We start from the raw sequence: 27063 nt of genomic DNA, 5'->3' as shown, positions 1-27063 counted from the left end.
AGAACCACTTACGGCTAAAAGTCGTCTCTTTTCATCGCATAATTACACAGTATTCTGGACATCTGTGTTGCTGAATCTTTTGCAATTTGTTCAATTATTAATGGAGAAGTCAAAGTAGAAAGATGTAGGTGGGAAGCTTTTAGCCTTTAGCCACACAAACACACGGTGATTCCTTGTTTAAAATTCCCGAAGGTGAAGCTTTACTATGGATCGGAGCGGTCAAGCGAACATGGATCCAGACTACATGTCAACCGGCAGGTTTCGGTGAGAAAATTGTGGTAATAAGTCGCCTCTTACCGGAGATCAGCAAAGCTTCTGTCCTGCTGCAGTCTCGAGACTTCCCTGAACACTTCCCTCAACACACCCGTCAACACACCTGTGGCCACACCCCTCCGACTATCAGGTACTATTTAACTCACTAAAACACCATCCATCCATCCATTTTCTACCGCTTATTACCTTTTTTGGGGACGCGGGTGGCGCTGGCGCCTATCTCATTTACAATCAGGCGGAAAGCGGGGTATACCCTGGACAAGTCGCCACCTCATCACTAAAACACTAGCAGCACAATAGGCAAATAAGGGATTTCCCAGAATTATCCTAGTTAATGTGTCTAAAAACATCTGAATCGCTCTCACTGCAAACTTATTTTTTATCAATTTTTTTTCTTAGTCCTTCACTCTAAATTTCCTCATCCACAAATCTTTCATCCTCGCTCAAATTAATGGGGAAATGTCGCTATCTCAATCCGAATAGCTCTCACTGCTGGAGCCTCACATTATAAACAATGTTCAGATGTGAGGATCTCTACAACCGGTGACGTCACGAGCACATCGTCTGCTACTTCCGGTAAAGGCAAGGCTTTTTTATCAGCACCAAAAGTTGCGAACTTTATCGTGGATGTTCTCTACTAAATCCTTTCAGCAAAAATATGGCAATATCGCAAAATGATCAAGTATGACACATAGAATGGACCTGCTATCTCCGTTTAAATAAGAAAATCTCATTTCAGTAGGCCTTTAATGTAACTTAGATATTTGGTTTCACTATGTAAAAGCGCTTTGAGTCACTAGAGAAAAGCGCTATATAAATATTATTCACTTCACTTCAATATTGCTCAATTAACATGTATAAATGTTTGATGCTGAGCAGTTCCCACTAAAGTCAGAAGTGTGACCGTGTATTACAGGGGTAGGGAACCTATGGCTCTAGAGCCGGATGTGGGTCTTTTGATGACTGCATCTGGCTCTCAGAAAAATCCTAGCTGACATTACTAAACAGGATAAGTAATTAATAATTCCGCTGGTAATCGCAGTGTTAAAAATAACGTTCAAAATATAAAACATTCTCATGCATTTTAATCCATCCATCCGTTTTTCTAACGCACCTGTTCAAGAAGTCACATTAAGGTAAGGAGTGTTTTATTTATTGTTGGTTAGCTTTAGAATAACAATGTTTTTTAAAAAGAAAGAGAGACTTATTATACTCAAAAAATGTTGGTCTTACTTAAAAATGCACGCATTTAGTTGTATTTAGTGTTAAAGGCCTACTGAAACCCACTACTATCCCAGCACCGATCACGGCTAAAAGTCGTCCGATTTAATCGCATAATTACACAGTATTCTGGACATCTGTGTTGCTGAATCTTTTGCAATTTGTTCAATTAATAATAGAGACGTCAAAGAAAAAATATGTAGGTGGGAAGCGGTGTATATCGGCCGGCTGTAGCAACACAAACACAGCCGGTGTTTCTTTGTTGTGAAGCTTTAATATGGAACAGAGCGGTCAAGCGAACATGTTTCTCTACCACATGTCAACCGGCAGGTTTTGGTGAGAAAATTGTGGTAATAAGTTGGCTCTTACCGTGGACATGAGCGGAGCTCGTGTCGTTCTTCCTGCAGCAGCTGTCAAAGAGGCAATAGCGACTTTCTTGGCTCCTCCATGGCTTCACTCAGAAACACTGGCGGTCACCACACCCCTCCGACTTTCAGGTATGACTTTATAATCTCACTAAAACACTAGTAACGCAATAATCTGATAAAGGATTTTCCAGAATTATCCTAGTAAATGTGTCTAATAACATCTCAATCGCTCCCACTGCCCTCGCCTTTTTTTTTCTCTTCTAGTCCTTCACTCTCACTTTCCTCATCCACGAATCTTTCATCCTCACTCCAATTAATAGGGAAATTGTCGCTTTTTCGGTCAGAATCGTTCGCGCTGCTGGTGTCAATGATTGTAATCGATGTGAGGATGTGAGGAGCCCTACAACCCGTGACGTCACATGCACATCGTCTGCTACTTCTGGTAAAGGCAAGGCTTTCTTATTAGTGACCAAAAGTTGCGAACTTTATCGTCGATTTTCTCTACTAAATCCTTTCAGCAAAAATATGGCAATATTGCGAAATGATCAGGTATGACACATAGAATGGACCTGCTATCCCCGTTTAAATAAGAAAGTCTCATTTCAGTAGGTCTTTAAAAAAATATGATATGGCTCTCACAGAAATACATTTTTAAATATTTGGCTTTCATGGCTCTCTCAGCCAAAAAGGTTCCCGACCCCCGGTGTATTAGAACTGCACGTTGGAAACAAGAGGTTCGTTTCCACTAGAGTCCTTGCTATCGTTACCTCGTTCATCCAAACGACGGGGAAGATGGTGTAGTCCTTGACTTTCTTCAACACCCTGAAGACAACACAGTTGGTTTTTGAAGCGCAGCTTTGTGAAGAACCACAAAATGTTTTACTCTGAAGTCTTTAAAAAAACAACTTACGTGATGACCTTAGACGGCCCGTACATCATATTCACTTGGATCTTCTTGGAAAACCTCAGGGTGAATCCAGTCATCTGGAAAGAAGATTTTTTTTATTGTATTTTTTTATTAAGATTGTACAGTCTAATAAGGGTGTTCCAATCCAATATCAAAATCTAATCACGCTCTGATACCAACAACAATTTGGCCTGTGTGTAAAATCTCCAAAACAAGCAGTCCTACCGTGTGTTTGCAAAGCTGGACAGCCAGGTAAACATTGCAGGCTACAGGCTACTAGGAGCTCGCGGCTACGCAACAGCTAAGTACACAATAGAGTGGAGCGGTGTGACTCATTTGGTAGAGCGCGCGTGCCAGCAATTTGACGGTACAAGCTTCCATCCCCGCTTCCGCCATCCTAGTCACTTCTGTCGTGTCTGTCCTTGGGCAAGACACTTTACCCACCTGCCCCCAATGCCACCCACACTGGTTGAAATGTAGCTTAAATATGTAGATCATGGGTTTTCAGTCTCTAGAAAAAAGCGCTATATAAGTATAAATCAGACACTTATATACAAAATGGATACATGGGTGATACAGCAGAGGATTGGGAGAATGTCATGTGGTCAGATGAAAACCAAATAGAACTTTTTGGTATAAACTCAACTCGTCGTGTTTGGAGGAAGAAGAATACTGAGTTGCATCCCAAGAACACCACACCTACTGTGAAGCATGGGGGTGGAAACATCATGCTTTGGGGCTGTTTTTCTGCTAAGGGGACAGGACGATTGATCCGTGTTAAGGAAAGAATGAATGGGGCCATGTATCGTGAGATTTTGAGCCAAAACCTCCTTCCATCAGTGAGAGCTTTGAATGGTTGACCAAATACTTATTTTCCATCATAATTTACAAATAAATTCTTTAAAATTCCTAAAATGTTAATTCCTGGATCTTTTTTTCACATTCTGTCTCTCACAGTTGAAGTGTACCTATGATGAAAATTACAGACCTCTGTCATCATTTTAAGTGGGAGAACTTGCACAATCGGTGGCTGACTAAATACTTTTTTGCCCCACTGTATGTAAGATTCCTGCGGATATTGTATCAGAATAATATCGGTACCGGTCAATACTCAGAGCTCCAAATGTCGGTATCGTATCAGAGATGAAAAAGTTGTATGGACACGCCCCTACTCTCAAAGGTTTTGCTTTGGTAGCCCACAGAGACGCAACTTGATAGCTGATATCGATACTGCACCTTGTCCGCTATCAAAACACCAACATTTATCATATGAAGTGGTACATCGGTTTTTGTACGCCCCACTTTTCGTATGATTTAGTTTTTTGGGGTGAAAATTTGGACGAATATTGCCCATACCGTCTCGGTTATTGTCCGGACAAAGATCGCACGTAACAATCCACGGATTCTAGTCCCTAACCAAAAAATCCCAAATGTTGTCAACTCTGTCAATAACAATAATAATCCACCGTGGGGCCAAAGAGAGTTGCGAGTGCCAGCACTTTTATGGAAAAAAATGTGAGGAACACGACTGTATTCATTGACAATTTCAGTACGAATGATGTTAATTGTTTATTGATACGTATTTGCACATAAAATTAGATTTGTTATCTATAAAATGTTCAATCAATCAATCAATCAATGTTTATTTATATAGCCCCAAATCACAAATGTCTCAAAGGACTGCACAAATCATTACGACTACAACATCCTCGGAAGAACCCACAAAAGGGCAAGGAAAACTCACACCCAGTGGGCAGGGAGAATTCACATTCAGTGGGACGCCAGTGACAATGCTGACTATGAGAAACCTTGGAGAGGACCTCAGATGTGGGCAACCCCCCCCCCCCTCTAGGGGACCGAAAGCAATGGATGTCGAGCGGGTCTAACATGATACTGTGAAAGTTCAATCCATAGTGGCTCCAAGACAGCAGTGAGAGTCCCGTCCACAGGAAACCATCTTAAGCGGATCAGCAGCGTAGAGATGTCCCCAACCGATACAGGCGAGCGGTCCATCCTGGGTCCCGACGAGCGGTCCGTCCTGGGTCTCGACTCTGGACAGTCAGTACTTCATCCATGGTCATCGGACCGGACCCCCTCCACAAGGGAGGGGGGGACATAGGAGAAAGAAAAGAAGCGGCAGATCAACTGGTCTAAAAAGGAGGTCTATTTAAAGGCTAGAGTATACAGATGAGTTTTAAGATGAGACTTAAATGCTTCTACTGTTCATATTTTTGTTTTTTTTGGACCTATTTGAAACGGATCACTGTGTTGTCCCACCCCTGTCATCGCTGTATCCATGGCAACAGAAGAGTTCTTACAGGTTCCACGTCCAGGAAGGTGGAATGATGCTCCTTGCTGGGCTGGAGGCCTTGCATGGCCTCATGCAGGGAGGGACTGCCGTACAGGAAGTGAGGCAATGACATGTAGACGGGTTTTCCTGACAACAACATGATTTCATCCGTGAAAAGAACTTTCCAGTCAATCTTTGAGCTTCATGGTCAGACTCACCGTTCTGGCAGGCGCTCAAGTCCAGCACCCCCGCCATGGTGCAGTTCTTGGTGGTCTCCAAATCCTTGCAGTAGCAGTGGTTGTCAGGGTTGACGGTGGGCGAGGCAAAGGTGGCGTCCGGGAGGCCAAAGCGATACACCGGGATGCCCTTCAGGTCCATGGTCTGCTCGTAGACGGCCGACACCGACCTGCAGAGAGGAGGCCTCTTGTTGCATTGCAGCGGCCTCTAGTGGGGAACAGGTGCTAAGGTCGGAGCGCCCATCACCTGCAGATGTCCGCTGAGAAGAAATAAAGCGGCTTGCTGTCGTCCACAAAGGGCGAGAAGGAAGAAGCAGCTGGAAAATGAAAAGTGAACGTTTAAAAAAGGCAAATCAAGGATGAAAGACCACATTTAAGAAACAGAATTTCAGTAGTTGATACCGTTACTTTTGAAATTCCCACGATTCTCGATACTGAAAAGCCCACGTACGTTTTAATTCATCAGAGTGTCGAGTATTTAAAGGGCAACTGCACTTCTTCTGGAATGTTGCCTATCGTTCACAATCATTATGAAAGACATGACGTAGGGGTGTAACGGTGCACAAAAATTTCAGTTCAATGCTTACCTCGATTCAGAGGTCACTGTTCGGTTAATTCTCGGTACAAGTTAGAAACCTACTCAGTGGCCTAGTGGTTAGAGTGTCCGCCCTGAGATCGGTAGGTTGTGAGTTCAAAGCCCGGCCGAGTCATACCAAAGACTATAAAAATGGGACCCATGACCTCCCTGCTTGGCACTCAGCATCAAGGGTTGGAATTGGGGGTTGAATCACCATAAATGATTCCCGGGCGCGGCACCGCTGCTGCTCACTGCTCCCCTCACCTCCCAGGGGGTGATCAAGGGGATGGGTCAAATGCAGAGGACAATTTTCACCACACCTAGTGTGTGTGTGACAATCATGGGTACTTTAACTTTACTTTACTTTAAAATAGGGCTGTGAATCTTTGGGTGTCCCACGATTCGATTCAATATCGATTCTTGGGGGCACGATTCGATAATATATCGATTTTTTCGATTCTCGTTTCAAAAACTATATTTTTCCGATTCAAAACGATTCTGTATTCATTCAATACATATGATTTCAGCAGGATCTACCCCAGTCTGCTGACATGCAAGCAGAGTAGTAGATTTAAAAAAAAAAAAAACTTTTATAATTGTAAAGGACAATGTTTTATCAACTGATTGTAATAATGGAAATTTGTTATAACTATTAAACGAACCAAAAATATGACTTATTTTATCTTTGTGAAAACATTGGACACAGTGTGTTGTCAAGTTTATGGGATGCGATGCAAGTGTAAGCCACTGTGACACTATTGTTCTTTTTTTTAATTTTTATAAATGTCTAATGATAATGTCAATGAGGGATTTTTAATCACTGCTATGCTGAAATTATAACTAATATTGATACTGTTGTTGATAATATTCATTTTAGTTTCACTACTTTTGGTTTGTTCTGTGTCGTGTTTGTGTCTCCTCTCAATTGCTCTGTTTATTGCAGTTCTGAGTGTTGCTGGGTCAGGTTTGGTTTTGGAATTGGATTGCATTGTTATGGTTTTGCTGTGTAGTGGTTTGTTGGATTGATTTAAAAAAATAAAAATTAAAAAAAATAAAAGGGAAGTCTGGGTTTCCCTGCTTAGGCTGTTGCCCCCGCGACCCGACCTCGGATAAGCGGAAGATGATGGATGGATGGATGAAAAATTAAAACATCGATTTTTTAAAAATGAGAATTGATTCTGAATCGCACAACGTGAACAATTTGATTCGTATTCGAATCGATTTTTTTCCCACACCCCTACTTTAAAACAACAAAATATACCTTTTTGGGTTATTTATTTATCAAATTGGCTAAATCTTCCACCAAAAATATTTTTCTTAGTGGAATATTTGATGTGAAGTAATGGGAACCTTGGATATGTCAATAATTCATAATAACGTTGATTTTGATTCAATATTATGTTTCAAGCAATGACAGTTTGAAAGAAAAAAAACAGCTTTGTTTTTTTTAGTCAACGTTGCAACTTTTTCTAAATTACATTTAGCCTTTAAGCTTTTTTATTTCACTTTTGTTTATGGTTTTTGTTTATTTTAATAGTATTTTTTAAAATGTCCCGTGGGCCTTTAAAACATTAGCTGTGGGCCGCAAATGGCTTCCGGGGCGGGCACATTTTTGACACCCCTGCTATAGATAATAAAAAATAAAATCTGATAAATCTATGGGTACTGCGATGAGGTGGCGACTTGTCCAGGGTGTACCCCACCTTCCACCCGATCGGAGCTGAAATAGGCGCCAGCGCCCCCCGTGACCCCATAAGGGAATAAGCGGTAGGATGGATGGATGGAAATCTATGGGTAAAAAGCAGAGCCTGGCGACACATGCGCGTTTATCATAACTCTCTCGCTCTCTGCCCCTCCCTCACGAATGCTGCTGCGTGCACAATTTGTTTTGTTTTGAACCCCTTCTTAACCCTGAACCTACATTGTTAATATACACAACCCTAACTTAAAATGTCGGACATTTGAGGCATTTAAGAAACTCCACCCGGACAGCCCCGCAAAAGAGGACTTATCCAGTGAAAAGAGGAGGTGTGGTATCGTAGCCCAATCGATACTAACATGCCGTGTGTTGCCTCGGTGTGTATTGTTTACACAACGTGCGGTACGCTACTTAATAAGTCCGTGTGGAAACTCGTTCGGTACACCTCCGAACCGAACCGAAACCCCCGTACCGACACAGTTTAATACAAATACACGTACCGTTACACCCCTAACATGACGACGGATGGATTTTTTTCTTCAGGCATTCTACATATCAATATAAATCAATTCAATCAAAAGTCCGCTTGCAATGGAGCCAATGGGAGCCGTTCAATTCTGCTTATAGCGCCCCTAAAAACATCCGAACACCTCCATTAAGATTTTATATATTTATATAGAGTCGTGGTCAAAAGTTTGCATACACTTGTAAAGAACATAATGTCATGGCTGTCTTGAGTTTCCAATCATTTCTACAACTTTAATTTTTTTGTGACAGAGTGATTGTAGCACATACTTGTTGGTCACCAAAATCATTAATGAAGTTTGGTTGTTTTATGAATTTATTATGAGTCTACTGAAAATGTGAGCAAAGCTGCTGGGTCAAAAGTATACATACAGCAATGTTAATATTTAGTTACATGTCCCTTGGCAAGTTTCACTGCTGTAAGGCGCTTTTGGTAGCCATCCACGATCTTCTGGCAAGCTTCTAGTTGAATTTGTGACCACTCCTCTTGACAAAATCGGTGCAGTTCAGCTAAATGTGTTGTTGTTTTTTTTACATGGACTTGTTTCTTCAGCATTGTCCACACGTTTAAGTCAGGACTTGGGAAGGCCATTTTAAAACCTTAATTCCAGCCTGATTTAGCCATTCCTTTACCAATTTTGACATGTGTTTGGGGTTATTGTCCTGTTGGAACACCCAACTGTGACCAAGACCAAACCTCCGGGCTGATGATTTTAGGTTGTCCTGAAGAATTTGGAGGTAATCCTCCTTTTTCATTGTCCCATTTACTCTCTGTAAAGCACCAGTTCCATTGGCAGCAAAACAGGCCCATAGCATAATACAACCACCACCATGTTTGGTGATAGGTATGGTGATCCTGGTAATAAAGGCCTCCCCTTTTCTCCTCCAAACATTTTACTGGGTATTATGGCCAAATAGCTCCATTTTTGTTTCATCTGACCACATAACTTACCTCCAGAGGGTCTGCCCGTGTGATGTCAAATGAAACAAAAATTAAGCTGTTTGGAGGAGAAAAGGTGAGGCCTTTAATCCCAGGAACACAGCCTGGTTTGCTGCCAACTGAACAGGTGCTTTAAATAGGACAATTAACAAATTCACATTTGTCACAAACTCATACGAATATCCAAATATATGGAAACATGGATATTTTTTTTAAACGGCAGGCGTTCTTTTGATGAAATTGACTATAACAATCTACAAGGTTAATATAGCTGGCTCCTCTTTCTTCCCCTGCGTTTATCTGCTTTCTTCTTTATTTAAAGTCCAATCCACTACGGATTGGACTTTCACAATATCATGTTAGATCCTTTCGACATCCATTGCTTTCGGTTGCCCACATATGCGGTCCTCTCCAAGGTTTCTCATAGTCATCGTTTTCGACGTCCCACCGGCGCGAGTTTTTCCTTGCCCTTACGTGGGCTCTACCGAGGATGTCGTTGTGGTTTGTGCAGCCCTTTGAGACACTTGTGATTTAGGGCTATATAAATAAACATTGATTGATAAGGTTATCATTACAAATATATATATTGTTGCATTTGAACAATTGTATTGTTGATAATAGAGGTAAATTATTGTTATTATTCATAATCAATAGTGGTATTTGTATTAATCCATTTTGTAGTGTATTAATGTTCATTGTCATTTCTGTACTATTATTTATTTGACCATCTACTTCTTTGCTATCACTTTTACTATCATATTTGTACATATCCTATTTGCTGATGTTGTTCTATTGTTGTTGTTGTTGTGTTTGCTGTTGTTGTTTTTGTCCCTCTGTCTTATCCCCCTTTTGTCCCCACTATTTCCCCCTCCGTCTTCCTTTGTTTTTGTCTTTCTATCCCCTCCTGCTCTGACCCGGCTGCACCAAATGATAACATAACTACATTTAATAATAAAGTCAAATACAAATAAGGCAACAAGAGAAGTAGCCCACATTTCTCTTTTATAAAGTATATTTGGACAGGCGATATGGGCATCTACATCAACTATGTGATTTGCCTGAGACGGGACGAAAAAAAAAAGAAATTGACGCCGCGGAGGGAAAAATAACGATACTGGAAACAATAGCATGTATCGATTTTGTCGGTGTCAACTTAGTATCGGAGTATCAATACTTTTGAGTGAGAGCCTCACCTGTGCCGTTGATCATGTTGCAGTACTTGTCGTCCCAGAAACTGAGGCTGCTGTTAAGTTAAACAAAAAAAAAACGGGTTTAAATATATTTATCTTCATCAACGCAACTTATTTTTATAATTATTATTCATATTCATTGCTGCTTACTTGTTCCCTTGCCACTTGTCGATCATGCCCACCTTAGTGATGTCGTCCTTGCCGCTGAAGATGTTGTAGTCGCCGTCAAAGGTGCCGTTATACTGCAGGGAACATTAGTGGTCACGTTAGGGCAGGGGTCAGCAACCTTTTTGAAACCAAGAGCTACTTCTTGGGTACTGATTAAAGCGAAGGGCTACCAGTTTGATACACACTTTAAAAAATTGCCAGAAATAGCCAATTTGCTCAATTTACCTTTAGTAAATATATTTGTAGGGAATAAATGATGAGAAAAACACTTAATTGAACGGTTTAAAAGAGGAGAAAAGACGAAAAAATAAAAATTTAATTTTGAAACATAGTTTATCTTCAATTTCTACTCTTTAGAATTCAAAATTCAACCGAAAAAAAGAAGAGAAAAACTAGCTAATTTGAATCTTTTTGATAAAATTAAAAAAAAGAATTTATGGATCATCATTAGAAATTTTTCCTGATTAAGATTCATTTTAGAATTTTGATGACATGTTTTAGCTAGGTTAAAATCCAATCTACATTTTGTTAGAATATATAACAAATTGGACCAAGCTATATTTATAACAAAGACAAGTCATTATTTCTTCTAGATTTTCTAGAACAAAAATTTTCAAAGAAATTCAAAAGACTTTGAAATAAGATTTAAATTTGATCCTAAAGATTTTTTTGAATTTAATCATAAATTTGAAGAAAAATTTCACAAATATTCTTCGTCGAAAAAACTTAAGCTAAAATGAAGAATTAAATTAAAATGTATTCATTATTCTTTACAACAACAAAAAATTGTTGTTTGAAAAATGCTAAAATCATTTTTAAGGTTGTATTTTTCTTTAATATTGTCTTTCTGAAAGTTATAAGAAGCAAAGTAAAAAAAATTGTGAATTTATTTAAACAAGTGAAGACCAAGTATAAAAAAGTATTTTCTTGGATTTTCAAATTCTATTTTGAGTTTTGTCTCTCTTAGAATTAAAAATGTCGAGCAAAGCGAGACCAGCTTGCTAGTAAATAAATAAAATTTGAAAAATAGAGGCAGCTCACTGGTAAGTGCTGCTATTTGAACTATTTTTAGAACAGGCCAGCGGGCGACTCATCTGGTCCTTACGGGCGACCTGGTGCCCGCGGGCACCGTGTTGGTGACCCCCTGCGTTAGGGCTACGGATTAATCACGGTATCTGGGTTAAACTATTTGTTTCTTGGGTAACACTTTAGTATGGGGAACATATTTACCATTCATAATTTGCTAATTAAAGTAACAAATACTTAATTTAGAGTTATTTGGACACTAGGGGAACATATAAGGGTTAGGGGTTACTAATAAGCAAAAATTCTGAGGTTATTGAGGGAGGGAAGACTCTTAGTTAATGGCCTACTGGTTGTATAATAAGGCCATGCAGAATAAGGCATCAATAAGTACTTAATAATGACTAATTATGAGCCAATATGTTACCAATTTGCATGTTAATAAGCAACTAATTAATGGTGAATCTGTGTTCCCCATACTAAATGTTGCCGTTTAATGATTTTTATAGTCTTTGGCATGACTCAGCCGGGGTTTGAACTCACAACCTACCAAACTCTAACCACTAGGCCAGTGGTTCTCAACCTTTTTTCAGTGATGTTCCCCCTGTGAACATTTTTTTCATTCAAGTACCCCCTAGTCAGAGCAAAGCATTTTTGGTTGAAAACAAAGGAGATAAAGAAGTAAAATACAGCACTATGTCATCAGTTTAGGCGCTAGCGCCCCCCGCGACCCCAAAAGAGAATAAGCGGTAGAAAATGGATGGATGGATGGGTATAACAGTGCAAAATTTTGCTAATTTGTCGTGGTCTTTCTTGAACTATTTGGAAAAAAAGATATGAAAATAACTAAAAACTTGTTGAAAAATAAACAAGTGATTCAATTATAAATAAAGATTTCTACACATAGAAGTAATCATCAACTTAAAGTGTCCTCTTTGGGGATTGTAATAGAGATCCATCTGGATTCATGAACTTAATTCTAAACATTTCTCCACAAAAATAAGGAATCTTTAACATCAATATTTATGGAAAATGTCCACAAAAAATCTAGCTGTCAACACTGAATATTGCATTGTTGCATTTCTGAGCCGGAAGGCAAAGCTCTCAATTTACCGGTCGATCTACGTTCCCATCCTCACCTATGGTCATGAGCTTTGGGTCCTGACCGAAAGGATAAGATCACGGGTACAAGCGGCCGAAATGAGTTTCCTCCGCCGGGTGGCGGGTCTCTCCCTTAGAGATAGGGTGAGAAGCTCTGCCATCCGGGAGGAACTCAACGTAAAGCCGCTGCTCCTCCACATCGAGAGGAGCCAGATGAGGTGGTTCGGGCATCTGATCAGGATGCCACCCGAACGCCTCCCTAGGGATGTGTTTAGGGCACGTCCAGCTGGTAGGAGGCCACGGGGAAGACCCAGGACACGTTGGGAAGACTATGTCTCCGGCTGGCCTGGGAACGCCTCGGGATCCCCCGGGAAGAGCTAGACGAAGTGGCTGGAGATAGGGAAGTCTGGGCTTCCCTGCTTAGGCTGCTGCCCCCGCGACCCGACCTCGGATAAGCGGAAGATGATGGATGGATGGATGGATGGGCATTTCTTTTCACAGTTTATGAACTTACATTCATATTTTGTTGAAGTATTATTCAATAAATATATTTATAAAGAATTTTTTAATTGTTGCTATTTTTAGAATATTTAAAAAAAAATTCACGTACCCCTTGGCATACCTTCAAGTACCCCCAGGGGTACGCGGACCCCCATTTGAGAACCACTGCCCTAACCCATTGCTAAAAAAAAAAATTCTCAATTTGTGTGAAACACTTTCTATATTATTTGACACAAATGTAAATTTGATGAGATTTATTTTTTAGACATAATTACAAGTTGTTTTGGATGAAAAAATAGAAACACATTAGCAAACCTTTCCACCTCAACTCCCTTACCGTCTGGTTTACAAGACTGACTTCATCTTCCACACCTGCCTCGTCAATAACACGTCTCCACATTGGCCTTTGACGTTGTGAGTGACGTCAAAGATACGAGGAGCGAGACGTCCCAGTATCGGCGCTCCACTTAAAGGCCTACTGAAAGCCACTACTAGCGACCACGCAGTCTGATAGTTTATATATCAATGATGAAATATTAACATTGCAACACATGCCAATACGGCCTTTTTAGTTTACTAAATTGCTATTTTAAATTTCCTGCGGAGTTTCTTGTTGAAAACATCGCGGAATGATGACGCGTGCGTGTGACGTCCCGGACTGTTAGGAAATATTAGCCCAGCACCACTTCAGGCTAAAAGTCGTCTCTTTTCATCGCATAATTACACAGTATTCTGGACATCTGTGTTGCTGAATCTTTTGCAATTTGTTCAATTAATAATTGAGAAGTCAAAGTAGAAAGATGGAGTTGGGAAGCTTTAGCCTTTAGCCACACAAACACACAATGATTCCTTGTTTAAAATTCCCGGAGGTGAAGCTTTACTATGGATCAGAGCGGTCAAGTGAAGATGGTTCCCGACCACTTGTCAACCGGCAGGTTTCGGGGAGAAAATTGTGTTAAAAAGTCGCCTCTTACTGGAGATCTGTGGAGTTTGCGCCTACCTTGTATCCGCCGTGACTTCCTTCAGACACTGGCCTCAAGACACCCGTGGACACACCCCTCCGACTATCAGGTACTATTTAATCTCACTAAAACACTAGCAACACAATAGAAAGATAAGGGATTTCCCAGAATTAACCTAGTAAATGTGTCTAAAAACATCTGAATCCGTCCCAATGCAATCGCCTTTTTTTTTTTCTAGTCCTTCGCTATCAATATCATCCAGCAAGTTTTTGGATGGGAAGATTGTGATATTACCGGAGACTTGGGTGGATTATGCGACCTCCTCCTGTAGCTGTCAAAAAGGCAGCTGTGATCTTGGCTCCTGATCCACTGACTTCTCTCAGAGACACTGGCGTTCACCGCAGCCCTCCGACTTTCAGGTATGACTTTATAATCTCACTAAAACACTATTAACACAATAAGCAGATAAGGGATTTTCCAGAATTATCCTAGTAAATGTGTCTAGTAACATCTGAATCGCTCACACTGCCGTCTCCTGGAGCCGTCGCCTTTTTTTTTTTAGTGCTTCACTCTAACTTTCCTCATCCATGAATATTTAATCCTCGCTCAAATTAATAGGGAAATTGTCGTTTTCTCGGTCCGAATAGCTCTTACTGCTGGAGGCTCCCATTTAAAAACAATGTGAGAAAGTGAGGAGCCCTCACCCTTGTGACGTCATCGTCTGCTACTTCCGGTAAGGGCAAGGCTTTTTTATCAGCACCAAAAGTTGCGAACTTTATCGTGGATGTTCTCTACTAAATCCTTTCAGCAAAAATATGGCAATATCGCGAAATGATCACGTATGACACATAGAATGGACCTGCTATCCCCGTTTAAATAAGAAGATCTCATTTCAGTAGGGTGTCTGGGCAGTGCGAGGCGGAGAGAAACCCTGTCGATGCGCTTCACGTCGGACATAATCAGCTCCACGACATTGAGGAGCCTTTGGTCTGAATGATGTGAAATGGCGACGCTGAAGCAATGCTAATAACTCGGCAAATGGTTGTAACTGTCAAGTTCAACAACTTTGGGCAGAACAATTTACGCCCACGGTTTTTGCACGTGGAAGCTCAGTTCTAAATTGGAAGTATTTTCATGTCGAGGCCGTTTTGTAGTGGCCGGGTGACTTCCATAACAATGACACTTGGAGAATCCCGGTAAATACTGTAATCTACAGTGTAACATTCTCAAGGCTACTCTATTGAGTGAAATAAGTTATTGATTAACTACCATCAATTGATTAACATGGACCCCGACTTAAACAAGTTGAAAAACTTATTGGGGTGTTACCATTTAGTGGTCAATTGTACGGAATATGTACTGTACTGTGCAATCTACTAAAGTGAAGTGAATTATATTTATATAGCGCTTTTCTCTAGTGACTCAAAGCGCTTTACATAGTGAAACCCAATATCTAAGTTACATTTAAACCAGTGTGGGTGGCACTGGGAGCAGGTGGGTAAAGTGTCTTGCACAAGGGCACAATGTTGGTGACTAGGATGGCGGAAGCGGGAATCGAACCTGCAACCCCCAAGTTGCTGGCACGGCCACTCTACCACCGAGCTATACCGCCCCAATAAAAGTTTCAATCAATCAAATCAATTTATGTTGCCTTTTCTTTTCTGCTCCCCTCTTCCTTGAGGAAGGGGGTGGGGGGCACAGGTCCAGTGGCCATGGATGAAGTGCTGGCTGTCCAGAGTAGGGACCCGGGGTGGATTGCTCGCCCGTGCATCGGTTGGGGACGTCTTTGCGCTGCTTACCCGTCTCCTGCTGGCCGCACTGTGGACTGGACTCTAACTATTATGTCAGATCCACTATGGACAGGACTTTCACAATATTATGCTGGATCCACTTGACGTCCATTGCTTCCGGTCACCCACATCTGCGGTCCTCTCCAAGGTTTCTCATAGTCATTCATATTGACATCCCGCTGGGTTGTGAGTTTTTCCTTGCCCATTTTGTGGGCTCTGAACCGAGGATGTCGTTGTGGCTCGTGCAGCCCTTTGAGACACTTGTGATTTAGGGCTATATAAATCAACATTGATTGATTGATTGATAGAATGCTTTTAAGTCTCATCTTAAAACTCATCTGTATACTCTAGCCTTTAAATAGACCTCCTTTTTAGACCAGTTGATCTGCCGCTTCTTTTCTTTCTCCTATGTCCCCCCCTCCCTTGTGGAGGGGGTCCAGTCCGATGACCATGGATGAAGTACTGACTGTCCAGAGTCGAGACCCAGGATGGACCGCTCGTCGGGACCCAGGATGGACCGCTCGCCTGTATCGGTTGGGGACATCTCTACGCTGCTGATCCGCTTGAGATGGTTTCCTGTGGACGGGACTCTCGCTGCTGTCTTGGAGCCACTATGGATTGAACTTTCACAGTATCATGTTAGACCCGCTCGACATCCCTTGCTTTCGGCCCCCTAGAGGGGGGGGGGGGGTTGCCCACATCTGAGGTCCTCTCCAAGGTTTCTCATAGTCAGCATTGTCACTGGCGTCCCACTGGATGTGAATTCTCCCTGCCCACTGGGTGTGAGTTTTCCTTGCCCTTTTGTGGGTTCTTCCGAGGATGTTGTAGTCGTAATGATTTGTGCAGTCCTTTGAGACATTTGTGATTTGGGGCTATATAAATAAACATTGATTGATTGATTGAAATATGTTTTTTAAAAAACATATTTAGAAGGTGTAAACAGTTTTTATGCTAGCCTCTAGCTATGTAAAAATGTTAAATTTATTAGTAATAATCCTCAAGCCTAAATGAAATAAACACAGGTGGACTGTGATTCCTTATCAGTGACGGAGCAGGAAAGGGCTAGGAATATGAACTTCCCCTGTCATTCATTAATGGATATTTGATAGGGCATGAAGCATCTGATCTTTACTGTAGGGAATAATAAGTAATAAGACGTGTGTGTGTGTGTGTGTGTGTGTGTGTGTGTTGTGACGGTGCGTGGTCTTACAGTGGTAAACAGGCCCACCACTCCTTTAAAAATGGGGTCTCGGTAGCCCCACAGCAGCTCCTTGACGGTGCGGCGCTGGAACAAGGAGGACTTAGTGGACTTGATCAAGGTCTCCAGTATGGGGTGCAGCAGTTTGGGAACCAGCTTGTAAGCCCCCTGATTTAAGGAAGAAAAAAAGAGAGCGAGATAAACAACAAAGTCACATTTCTGCTGATTGAGGAGGAATAGGATGAGATAAAGGTGATAGAGACGGCATTTTATCAAATTGTATAACCGTTTCCAACTTGACTAGCTTGATAACGCCAGGCTTGGTGACAGTTCTCTTATCTTCGCTGGAGGGTATTAAAAAAAAAGAAGAACTTAAATGATTGCTGACCGTGTGAACGCCAACACAGCACTGAGTCACTCTGTGGTAAACAAAGAAAGTAAGTCCAGTGTTTAAAACATTTTTAAACACAACAAATCCCTTGAAGAATCTTTGATCAGCAGAAATAGCTCTGCAGCTACACTCTTCTGCTCTTTTTAGAAATACTCTTTTTATGTCGTACATAATGTCCATTCAAACCTCATACATAAAACTCACTAAAATGATAATGTCGTCATAAACTTAGTCTTTTTTTTTTTTAAAAGGCCTGGTCAAATTTTGAAAAATCTACAGCCGAATCAAAAACAGAAGTCAAAGATTACATGAATGACAGGAGCGCTCTGCTGTTTCCAAAAAACAACCGCCGAACTGAGAACAGAGGAGCGCTCCCATTTTGAAATGCAAATCAAAGATCTTTTTTTTTTTTAAAGGAGTGCTCTGCTGTTTTCAAAAACCTAGTCGGGCCAAAAACGCAAGTCAAAGATTTTCTCATTGAGAAGAGCACTTGGAAGTCAAAGATCCTCTCAATGACAGGACCCCTCTGCTGTTTTCAAAAACCTAGTCGGGCCAAAAACGCAAGTCAAAGATTTTTTTAATTGACAAAAGCACTTGCAAGTCAAAGATCCTCTCTGTGACAGGAGCGCTCTGCGGTTTTCTAAAACATAGTCGGGCCAAAAATGCAAATCAAAGATTTTCTCTTTGACCAGAGCACTTGCAAGTCAAAGATGCTCTTTAAGACAGGAGCGCTCTGCTGTTTTCAAAAACCTAGTCGGGCCAAAAAACGCAAGTCATACATTTTTTAATTGACAAAAGCACTTGCAAGTCAAAGATCCTCTCTGTGACAGGAGCGCTCTGCAGTTTTCAAAAACTTACTCGGGCCAAAAATGCAAATCAAAGATTTTCTCATTGACAAGAACACTTGCAAGTCAAAGATCCTCTCTATGACAGGAGTGCTCTGCTGTTTTCAAAAACCTAGTCGGGCCAAAAATGCAAGTCAAAGATTTTCTCATTGACAAGAGCAGTTGCAAGTCAAAGATCCTCTCCACAACAGTAGCACTCTGCTGTTTTCAAAAACCTAGTCGGGCCAAAAACTCAAGTCAAAGATTTTCTCATTGACTAGAGCACTTGCAAGTCAAATATCCTCTCTATGACAGGAGGGATCTGCTGTTTTCAAAAACCTACACCTAGGCCAAAAAGGCAAGTCAAAGATTTTCTCATTTACAAGAGCACTTGCAAGTCAAAGATCCTCTCAATGACAGGAGCGCTCTGCTGTTTTCAAAAACATAGTCGGGCCAAAAATGCAAGTCAAAGATCTTCTCATTGACAAGAACACGTCCAAGTCAAAGATCCTCTTTATGACGGGAGTGCTCTGCTGTTTTCAAAAACCTACCCCAAAGCCAAAAACTCAAGTCAAAGATATTTTTTTAATTGACAAGAGCACTTGCAAGTCAAAGATCCTCTCTATGACAGGAGCGCTTTGCTGTTTTCAAAAACCGAGTCAGGCCAAAAACGCAAGTCAAAGATTTTCTCATTGACAAGAGCACTTGCAAGTCGAAGATCCTCTATATGTAAAAGGAGTCCTCTGCTGCTTTCAAAAACCTAGTCGGGCCAAAAACGCAAGTCAAAGATTTTGTCATTGACAAGACTACTTGCAAGTCAAAGATCCTCTTTATGACAGGAGCGATCTGCTGTTTTCAAAAACCGACCCCCAGGCCAAAAAGGCAAGTCAAAGATTTTCTCATTGACAAGAGCACTTGCAAGTCAAAGATCCTTTCAATGACAGGAGCCCTCTGCTGTTTTCAAAAACCTCGTCGGGCCAAAAAAAATGCAAGTCAAAGATTTTCTCATTGACAAGAGCACTTGCAAGTCAAAGATCCTCTCTATGACTGGAGCGCTCTACTGTTTTCAATAACCTAGTCAGGCCAAAAACGCAAGTCAAAGATTTTTCAATTGACAAAAGCACTTGCAAGTCAAAGATCCTCTCTGTGACAGGAGTGCTCTGCTGTTTTCAAAAACATAGTCGGGCCAAAAATGCAAATTCAAAGATTTTCTCATTGACAAGAGCACTTGCAAGTCAAAGATCCTCTCCACAACAGTAGCGCTCTTTTGTTTTCAAAAACCTAGTTGGGCCAAAAACGCAAGTCAAAGATTTTGTCATTGACAAGACCACTTGCAAGTCAAAGATCCTCTTTATGACAGGAGCGGTCTGCTATTTTCAAAAACCTAGTCGGGCCAAAAAAACGCAAGTCAAAGATTTTCTCATTGACAAGAACATTTGCAAGTCAAAGATTCTCTTAATGACAGGAGCACTCTGTGGTTTTCAAAAACCAAGTCGGGCCAAAAACGCAAGTCAAAAATGTTCTCATTGACAAGAGCACTTGCAAGTCAAAGATCCTCTCTATGACAGGAGCGCTCTGCTGTTTCCAAAACCCTAGTCAGGCCAAAAACGCAAGTCAAAGATGTTCTCATTTACAAGAGCACTTGCAAGTCAAAGATCCTCTCTGTGACAGGAGTGCTCTGCTGTTTTCAAAAACATAGTCGGGCCAAAAACGCAAGTCAAAGATTTTCTCATTGACAAGAGCACTTGCAAGTCAAAGATCCTCTCTATGACAGGAGCGCTCTGCTGTTTCCAAAACCCTAGTCAGGCCAAAAACGCAAGTCAAAGATGTTCTCATTGACAAGAGCACTTGCAAGTCAAAGATCCTCTCTATGACAGGAGCGATCTGCTGTTTTCAAAAACCTAGTCGGGCCAAAAAAACGCAAGTCAAAGATTTTCTCATTGACAAGAGCACTTGCAAGTCAAAGATCCTAGCTGTTTTTAGAAAACCTATACCAGTCAAAAAAATCTAAGTCATAAATCCTCTGTACGATGAATGCACTTTGCTGTTTTTAGGAATGTACTGCTAGGCAAACATGCAAGTCAAATATCATTTATACGACAGGAGCACTTGCAAGTCAAAGATCCTCTATAGTCTATTCAGTTGTTCCTTGACAACATGGCTGGGACGCCATGTTGTCAAGGCCGCCAAAAAAATATCCTTTTCTCAGCTGTGGTCCATATGGGCACTCAGTTGTAATACACATTTCCACCAATTGTGGCAGCAGAGACAATATCAAACAAAAAGAAGAAGTCTGGAGCTAAAGTCATGAAGAAGTTTCACAAGCAAAGTGGTGATTCTTTATTTTCATTTGCACTTTAATTTTACTGACAGTTACTTTAACGAAATGATTGATTTTAATTCAGTTTATTTATTTTAGCATAACATTTTATGTGAATGTATTTTCTCAGTTATTTTTTAATCCCTTCTTATGCAGTAATTAAGTTAATCATTATATTTCTAATCAGGCTGACCAAAACCTAACGTTTAAATAAATAATCTTTGTGATTAACACATGCTTTCGTGTCATTTGACAAGGTTGTAAACTGCAAGTAGGTTAGCTATAATTACTGAATATGATTAAAAGCATGAGTAGGATTACTAATTCAAGTTTACTATTTGGGAGAACCTGGTAAATCATGCGTGTGCTGCTCTGAGTGCACTTCCAGGAGCGCGCCAGGCGCCTGTCAGTCCGGCGGCAGCAAGCGACTGCAATCAACCACCAGCAATCAGCGCACCTGTGGCTGATCAGAGGACCTGCCTTCATAAGCCTGCACAACCTGCTATCCCGGGCCAGAACGTAGTCATCTGTTCCAGTACAGTAAGCCGACTAAACAAGCTCTATGCATTCTCTCTCTGTGTTTCTCCACCATCGTGTTGAGTTTTCTCGTGTCCTTCCTCGGTGTCCTCCCTGCACCTGGCCTTTGTTACCACGTTACGAGCCGTGTGTCTCGTCTTTCCACCTTCCCTCTGCTTCCATGGCCGCCTCTTGCCTAGACACTGACCTTCGACGCCTCGCTATCACCCCCCCGACTTCCTGCCTGCTCACAGATCTACGAGCCAGCACTGCCCCTATTGGACGTCCGCCTCTCCCGCTCAACACTCAACGGTAACACTCAGCAGTTAATTCCCACACATAGTCACACACCATTCCTTTGGTTATTGATATTTTTTGTTATTTATATATGTAGTGCAGTGTTTTTCAACCTTTTTTTGCGCTAAGGCACATTGTTTTCATTGGAAAAATCCTAATGCAGAAATCATTGAAAAACGAAACTCAGCAGCCAATATTGACAAAAAAAAAGTTGTTCTGGCAATTGTTGAATATGACTTTAAAGCATAAGCAAGCATGCATGACTATAGCTCTTGTCTCAAAGTTGGTGTACTGTCACCACCTGTCACATCCCACCTTGACTTATTTGCACTTATTTGCTGTCTTGGTCCTTGTCTTGTACTCCTATTTTGGTGGGTTTTTTCCTGTTTTGTTGAAACCATCCATTTTTTTTTTTTATTTTTTTTTTTTTTTTAAAATGGATGGATTTTTTTTTTTTTTTTTTTTTTTTTTAAATGGATGGTTTCATGTCTTACTTGAGCGGTAATGATTTGTTTTTGCAATTGAGACTATCTAAGTTGTGCGGAGTCTTCTTTATCCATCCTTCTTTGAAAAAAATGTTCACAGGGGGGCACATCACTGAAAAAAAGATTGAAAAACACTGACTTACTGTGTGTGGAGCAGCAGACAGCGTCCACAAAGTACATCCGTACATGACATGACAATCAACAATGTCCCCACAAAGAAGGATAGATAAAGAAGACTCCGCACAACTTAGATAGTCTCAATTGCAAAAACAAATCATTACCGCTCAAGTAAGACATGAAACCATCCATTTTTTTTTTTTTTAAATGGATGGTTTCATGTCTTACTTGAGCGGTAATGATTTGTTTTTGCAATTGAGACTATCTAAGTTGTGCGGAGTCTTCTTTATCCATCCTTCTTTGTGGGGACATTGTTGATTGTCATGTCATGTACGGATGTACTTTGTGGACGCTGTCTGCTGCTCCACACACAGTAAGTCAGTGGTTCTCAATCTTTTTTCAGTGATGTGCCCCCTGTGAACATTTTTTTAATTCAAGTACCCCCTAATCAGAGCAAAGCATTTTTGGTTGAAAAAAAGAGATAAAGTAAAATACAGCACTACGTCATCAGTTTCTGATTTATTAAATTGTATAACAGTGCAAAATATTGCTCATTTGTAGTGGTCTTTCTTGAACTATTTGGAAAAAAAAAAGATATAAAAATAACCAAAAACTTGTTGAAAAATAAACAAGTGATTCGATTATGAATACAGATTTCTACACATAGAAGTAATCATCAACTTAAAGTGCCCTCTTTGGGGATTGTAATAGAGATCCATCTGGATTCATCAACTTACTTCTAAACATTTCTTCACAAAAAAATAAATCTTTAACGTCAATATTAATGGAACATGTCCAAAAAAAAATCCATCTGTCAACACTGAATATTGCATTGTTGTATTTTTTTTTCACGGTTTATGAACTCACATTCATATTTTGTTGAAGTATTATTCAATAAATATATTTATTAATGATTTTTTAATTGTTGCTATTTTTAGAATATTTTTAAAAAATCTCAAGTATCCCTTGGCATACCTTCAAGTACCCCCAGGGGTACTCGTACCCCCATTTGAGAACCACTGCAGTAAGTCTTTGCTGTAATCCAGCATTCTGTTTTTTTTGTTTACTTTGTAGCCAGTTCAGTTTTAATTTTGTTATGCATAGCCATGCCTACGCTTCAATGCCTTTTCTTAGCGGCGCTCGGATTTTGTTCGTTTTGGTTTAAGCATTAGATACCTTTTTACCTGCACCCTGCCTCCCGCTGTCGTCTGCGTGTTTTTATCACGACAAACCATCGTCGTCTCACACGACCTATAATAATAATAATAATAATAACGGATTAGTTATATCGCGCTTTTTTCTATTGTTGGATACTCAAAGCGCTCACAGAGAACTGGGAACCCATCATTCATTCACACCTGTTGGTGGTAAGCTACATTTGTAGCTACCGCTGTTATGGGGTAGACTGACGGAAGCTTGGCAAGGTTCCTGACATCTACAAAGCAATTAGCTACCTGCGCTGTACAGACACTCAACGGCACATGAATTGCGAATTATAATTACTGGTGTGCAACCCAATTAGGTGAAATTACATGTGTGAATGTTGTCTGTCTATCTGTGTTGGCCCTGCGATGAGGTGGCGACTTGTCCAGGGTGTACCCCGCCTTCTGCCCGATTGTAGCTGAGTTAGGCGCCAGCGCCCCCCGTGACCCCAAAGGGGAATAAGCGGTAGAAAATGGATGGATGGATACATGATCTCCCACGGCACACCAGACTGTATCTCACGGCACACTAGTGTGGTTGAAAAACACTGATATAGTGTATGTGTATAAATAAATAGAGTTTAAACAACGTCCCGCCCTGTCTGTGCCTTCTCCTCATGTACACTTAACAAATGTATTTATATCAATATTTTTGGCCACTGTCACATTACACACAGTTTGAATAGTAACACTGTGAATATTGAATATTGAATGGGCTTCACGGTGGCAGAGGGGTTAGTGCGTCTGCCTCACAATACGAAGGTCCTGCAGTCCTGGGTTCAAATCCAGGCTCGGGATCTTTCTGTGTGGAGTTTGCATGTTCTCCCCGTGAATGCGTGGGTTCCCTCCGGGTACTCCGGCTTCCTCCCACTTCCAAAGACATGCACCTGGGGATAGGTTGATTGGCAACACTAAATTGGCCCTAGTGTGTGAATGGGAGTGTGAATGTTGTCTGTCTATCTGTGTTGGCCCTGCGATGAGGTGGCGACTTGTCCAGGGTGTACCCTGCCTTCCGCCCGATTGTAGCTGAGATAGGCGCCAGCGCCCCCCCGCGACCCCAAAAGGGAATAAGCGGTAGAAAATGGATGGATGGATGGATGAATATTGAATTAGGCGATTATATGGCGTACCACTAGATGGAGCCCGCGTGCCACGGTTTAAGAATCACTGCTCTTGAGGCAGAAGCAATAGGTTGTGGGAGCTGAGGGATCAGGCTGATTGCTGGCTGCTGGTTGATCAGCACACAGCCAGGCCGACACTCACTTACAGCCACAGCTAAGTTGAGCGAGGTGATGTTGTCGTCCTCCCATCCCACGGACGACTCGGGGGCAAACATGGCCTCCTGAGGCAGCTTGTAGGAGACGGTGTGGTTGGGGTTGAACGTGATGTTGGCTTTGGGTAAATATCCTACCCTGAGAGAAGGAGAGAACATTTTTTATTAATTGCGATGTTTTACCTTCATTCGTTCCAGACATGCTGGACAAAAGTTCTAGAAAAAAACATCGCTAGTTTACTTTTTAAAGACGTCCGAAAAGGATTAGGAAGAAGCAGAGTTTATTTAATCCTCTCCATTGTTAAGCAATAATTTGCAATATTTTGCTCACTCCCAGTGTATACAGTAGAAGAGGGGTGTCAAACATACGGCCCGCGAAAAGGTTTTATCCGGCCCGCGGGATGAGTTTGCCAAGTACAAAAATGAGCCGAAATTTTTGAATGAAAGAAACTGCTATTCTTAATGTGTCCACTGGATGTCGCAATAGCAATTATTTGTAGATGATGCTACATATGTAAAAAAAATAAAAATAAACGGGTTGTACCGTATTTCCTTGAATTAGCGACGGGGCGGTAATTAATTTAAAACATCTTCTCACTCCGGCGCTTACCAAAGGTATGCGGTAAATTTAGGCCTGCACCTATTAATTGATTGATACTTTTATTAGTAGATTGCACAGTACAGTACATATTCCATACAATTGACCACTAAATGGTAACACCCCAATAAGTTTTTCAACTTGTTAATCAATTCATGGTACAAATATATACTATCAGCATAACACAGTCATCACACAAGTTAATCATCATAGTATATACATTGAATTATTTACAATCCGCGGGGTGGGATGAGGAGCTTTGGTTGATATCAGTACTTCAGTGATCAACAATTGCATCAACAGAGAAATGTGGACATTGAAACAGTGTAGGTCTTATTTAGTAGGATATGTACAGCCAGCAGAGAACATAGTGAGTTCACATAGCATAAGAACAAGTATATACATTAGAAGTATATTTGATTATTTACATAAAGTTATTTATAATCCGGGGAGATGGGATGTGAATGGAGGAGGGTATTAGTAAAGTGTTGAAGTTGCCTGGAGGTGTTGTTTTAGAGCGGTTTTGAAGGAATATAGAGATGCACTTACTTGTATACCTGTTGGGAGTGCATTCCACAATGACCTTGGCCTTCATTAGATACCGATGAATGAATGCATTCCCGACAAATGATATCAGACACTTTGGCCTTCATGAGAAACCACTAAATAAATAAATTCAGGATAATGATATCAGACACTGTTGCCTTCCTTAGAAATCAATGAATGAATTCGGGATAAATGATATCAGACACCTAGGCCTTCAATAAAAAACAATAAACGAATACATTTACAACAAATGATATAAGACACTTTGGCCTTCATTAGAAACCCCTAAATGAATAAATTCAGATAAAGATATTTCACACTGTGGCCTTAATTAGTTATCAATACACAAATTAATTCGGGATAAATAATATCAGACACCTACGCCTTCAATAAATATAAATAAATTAATAAATTTAGGACAAATGATATAAGACACTTTGGCCTTCATTAGAAACCACTAAATGAATGACTTCAGGATAAATGATATCAGACACTGTTGCCTTCCTTAGAAATCAATGAATGAATTTGGGATAAATGATATCAGACACCTAGGCCTTCAATAAAAAACAATAAATTAATACATTTACAACAAATGATATAAGACACTCATTCATTAGAAACTCCTAAATGAACGAATTCAGGTAAATGATATTTCACACTGTGGCCTTAATTAGTTATCAATAAGTGAATTAATTTGGGATGAATAATATCAGACACCTAGGCCTTCAATAAATATCAATAAATTAATAAATTTAGGACAAATGATATAAGACACTTTGGCCTTCATTAGAAACCCCTTAATGAACGAATTCAGATAAATGATATTTCACACTGTGGCCTTAATTAGTTATCAATAAATGAATGAATGCATTTGGGATGGATAATATCAGACACCTTGGTCTTCAATGAATATCAATTAATTAATAAATTTAGGACAAATAATATACCACACTTTGGCCTTCATTGGAAACCCCTAAATGAAAGAATTCAGGATAAATGATATCTGACACCGTGGCCTTAATTAGTTATCAATAAATGAATTAATTTGGGATGAATAATATCAGACACCTAGGCCTTCAATAAATATCAATAAATTTAGGACAAATGATTTAAGACACTTTGGCCTTCATTAGAAACCCCTAAATGAACAAATTCAAATAAATGATATCTGACACCGTGGCCTTAATTAGTTATCAATAAATGAATGAATTTGGGATGAATAATTCCAAATAATGAATCATTCCAAAGACATGCACCTGGGGATAGGTTGATTGGCGACACTAAATTGTCCCTAGTGTGTGAATGTGAGTGTGAATGTTGTCTGTCTATCTGTATTGGCCCTGCGATGAGGTGGCGACTTGTCCAGGGTGTACCCCGCCTTCCGCCTGATTGTAGCTGAGATAGGCGCCAGCGACCCCGAAAGGGAATAAGCGGTAGGAAATGGATGGATGGGATGAATAATATCAGACACCTACGCCTTCAATAAATATCAATAAATTAATACATTCAGGAAAAATGATATAAG

The 27063-nt window shown here is 40.6% G+C and overlaps 1 protein-coding gene across 1 annotated transcript in view; it reads right to left on the bottom strand.

The window, feature by feature from the left end:
• cd36 (CD36 molecule (thrombospondin receptor)) overlaps positions 1-27063 on the bottom strand; it is a 39513-nt gene that overhangs the window by 11582 nt on the left and 868 nt on the right. Inside the window, exons 3-11 of the mRNA XM_061911848.1 lie at positions 24389-24533; positions 16982-17137; positions 10377-10468; positions 10230-10279; positions 5543-5612; positions 5278-5465; positions 5088-5206; positions 2773-2846; positions 2630-2684 (exon numbers count right to left, since the gene is read on the bottom strand). Coding sequence (XP_061767832.1) covers positions 2630-2684; positions 2773-2846; positions 5088-5206; positions 5278-5465; positions 5543-5612; positions 10230-10279; positions 10377-10468; positions 16982-17137; positions 24389-24533 — 949 coding nt within the window. The remainder of the gene's footprint in view (positions 1-2629; positions 2685-2772; positions 2847-5087; positions 5207-5277; positions 5466-5542; positions 5613-10229; positions 10280-10376; positions 10469-16981; positions 17138-24388; positions 24534-27063) is intronic.

The sequence above is a fragment of the Nerophis ophidion genome, linkage group LG10 (genome assembly GCF_033978795.1).
Source record: "Nerophis ophidion isolate RoL-2023_Sa linkage group LG10, RoL_Noph_v1.0, whole genome shotgun sequence".
NCBI lineage: Eukaryota > Metazoa > Chordata > Actinopteri > Syngnathiformes > Syngnathidae > Nerophis > Nerophis ophidion.
The sequence above is the reverse complement of the archived record's forward strand: the minus strand, read 5'-3'. Positions and strand labels throughout refer to the sequence as shown.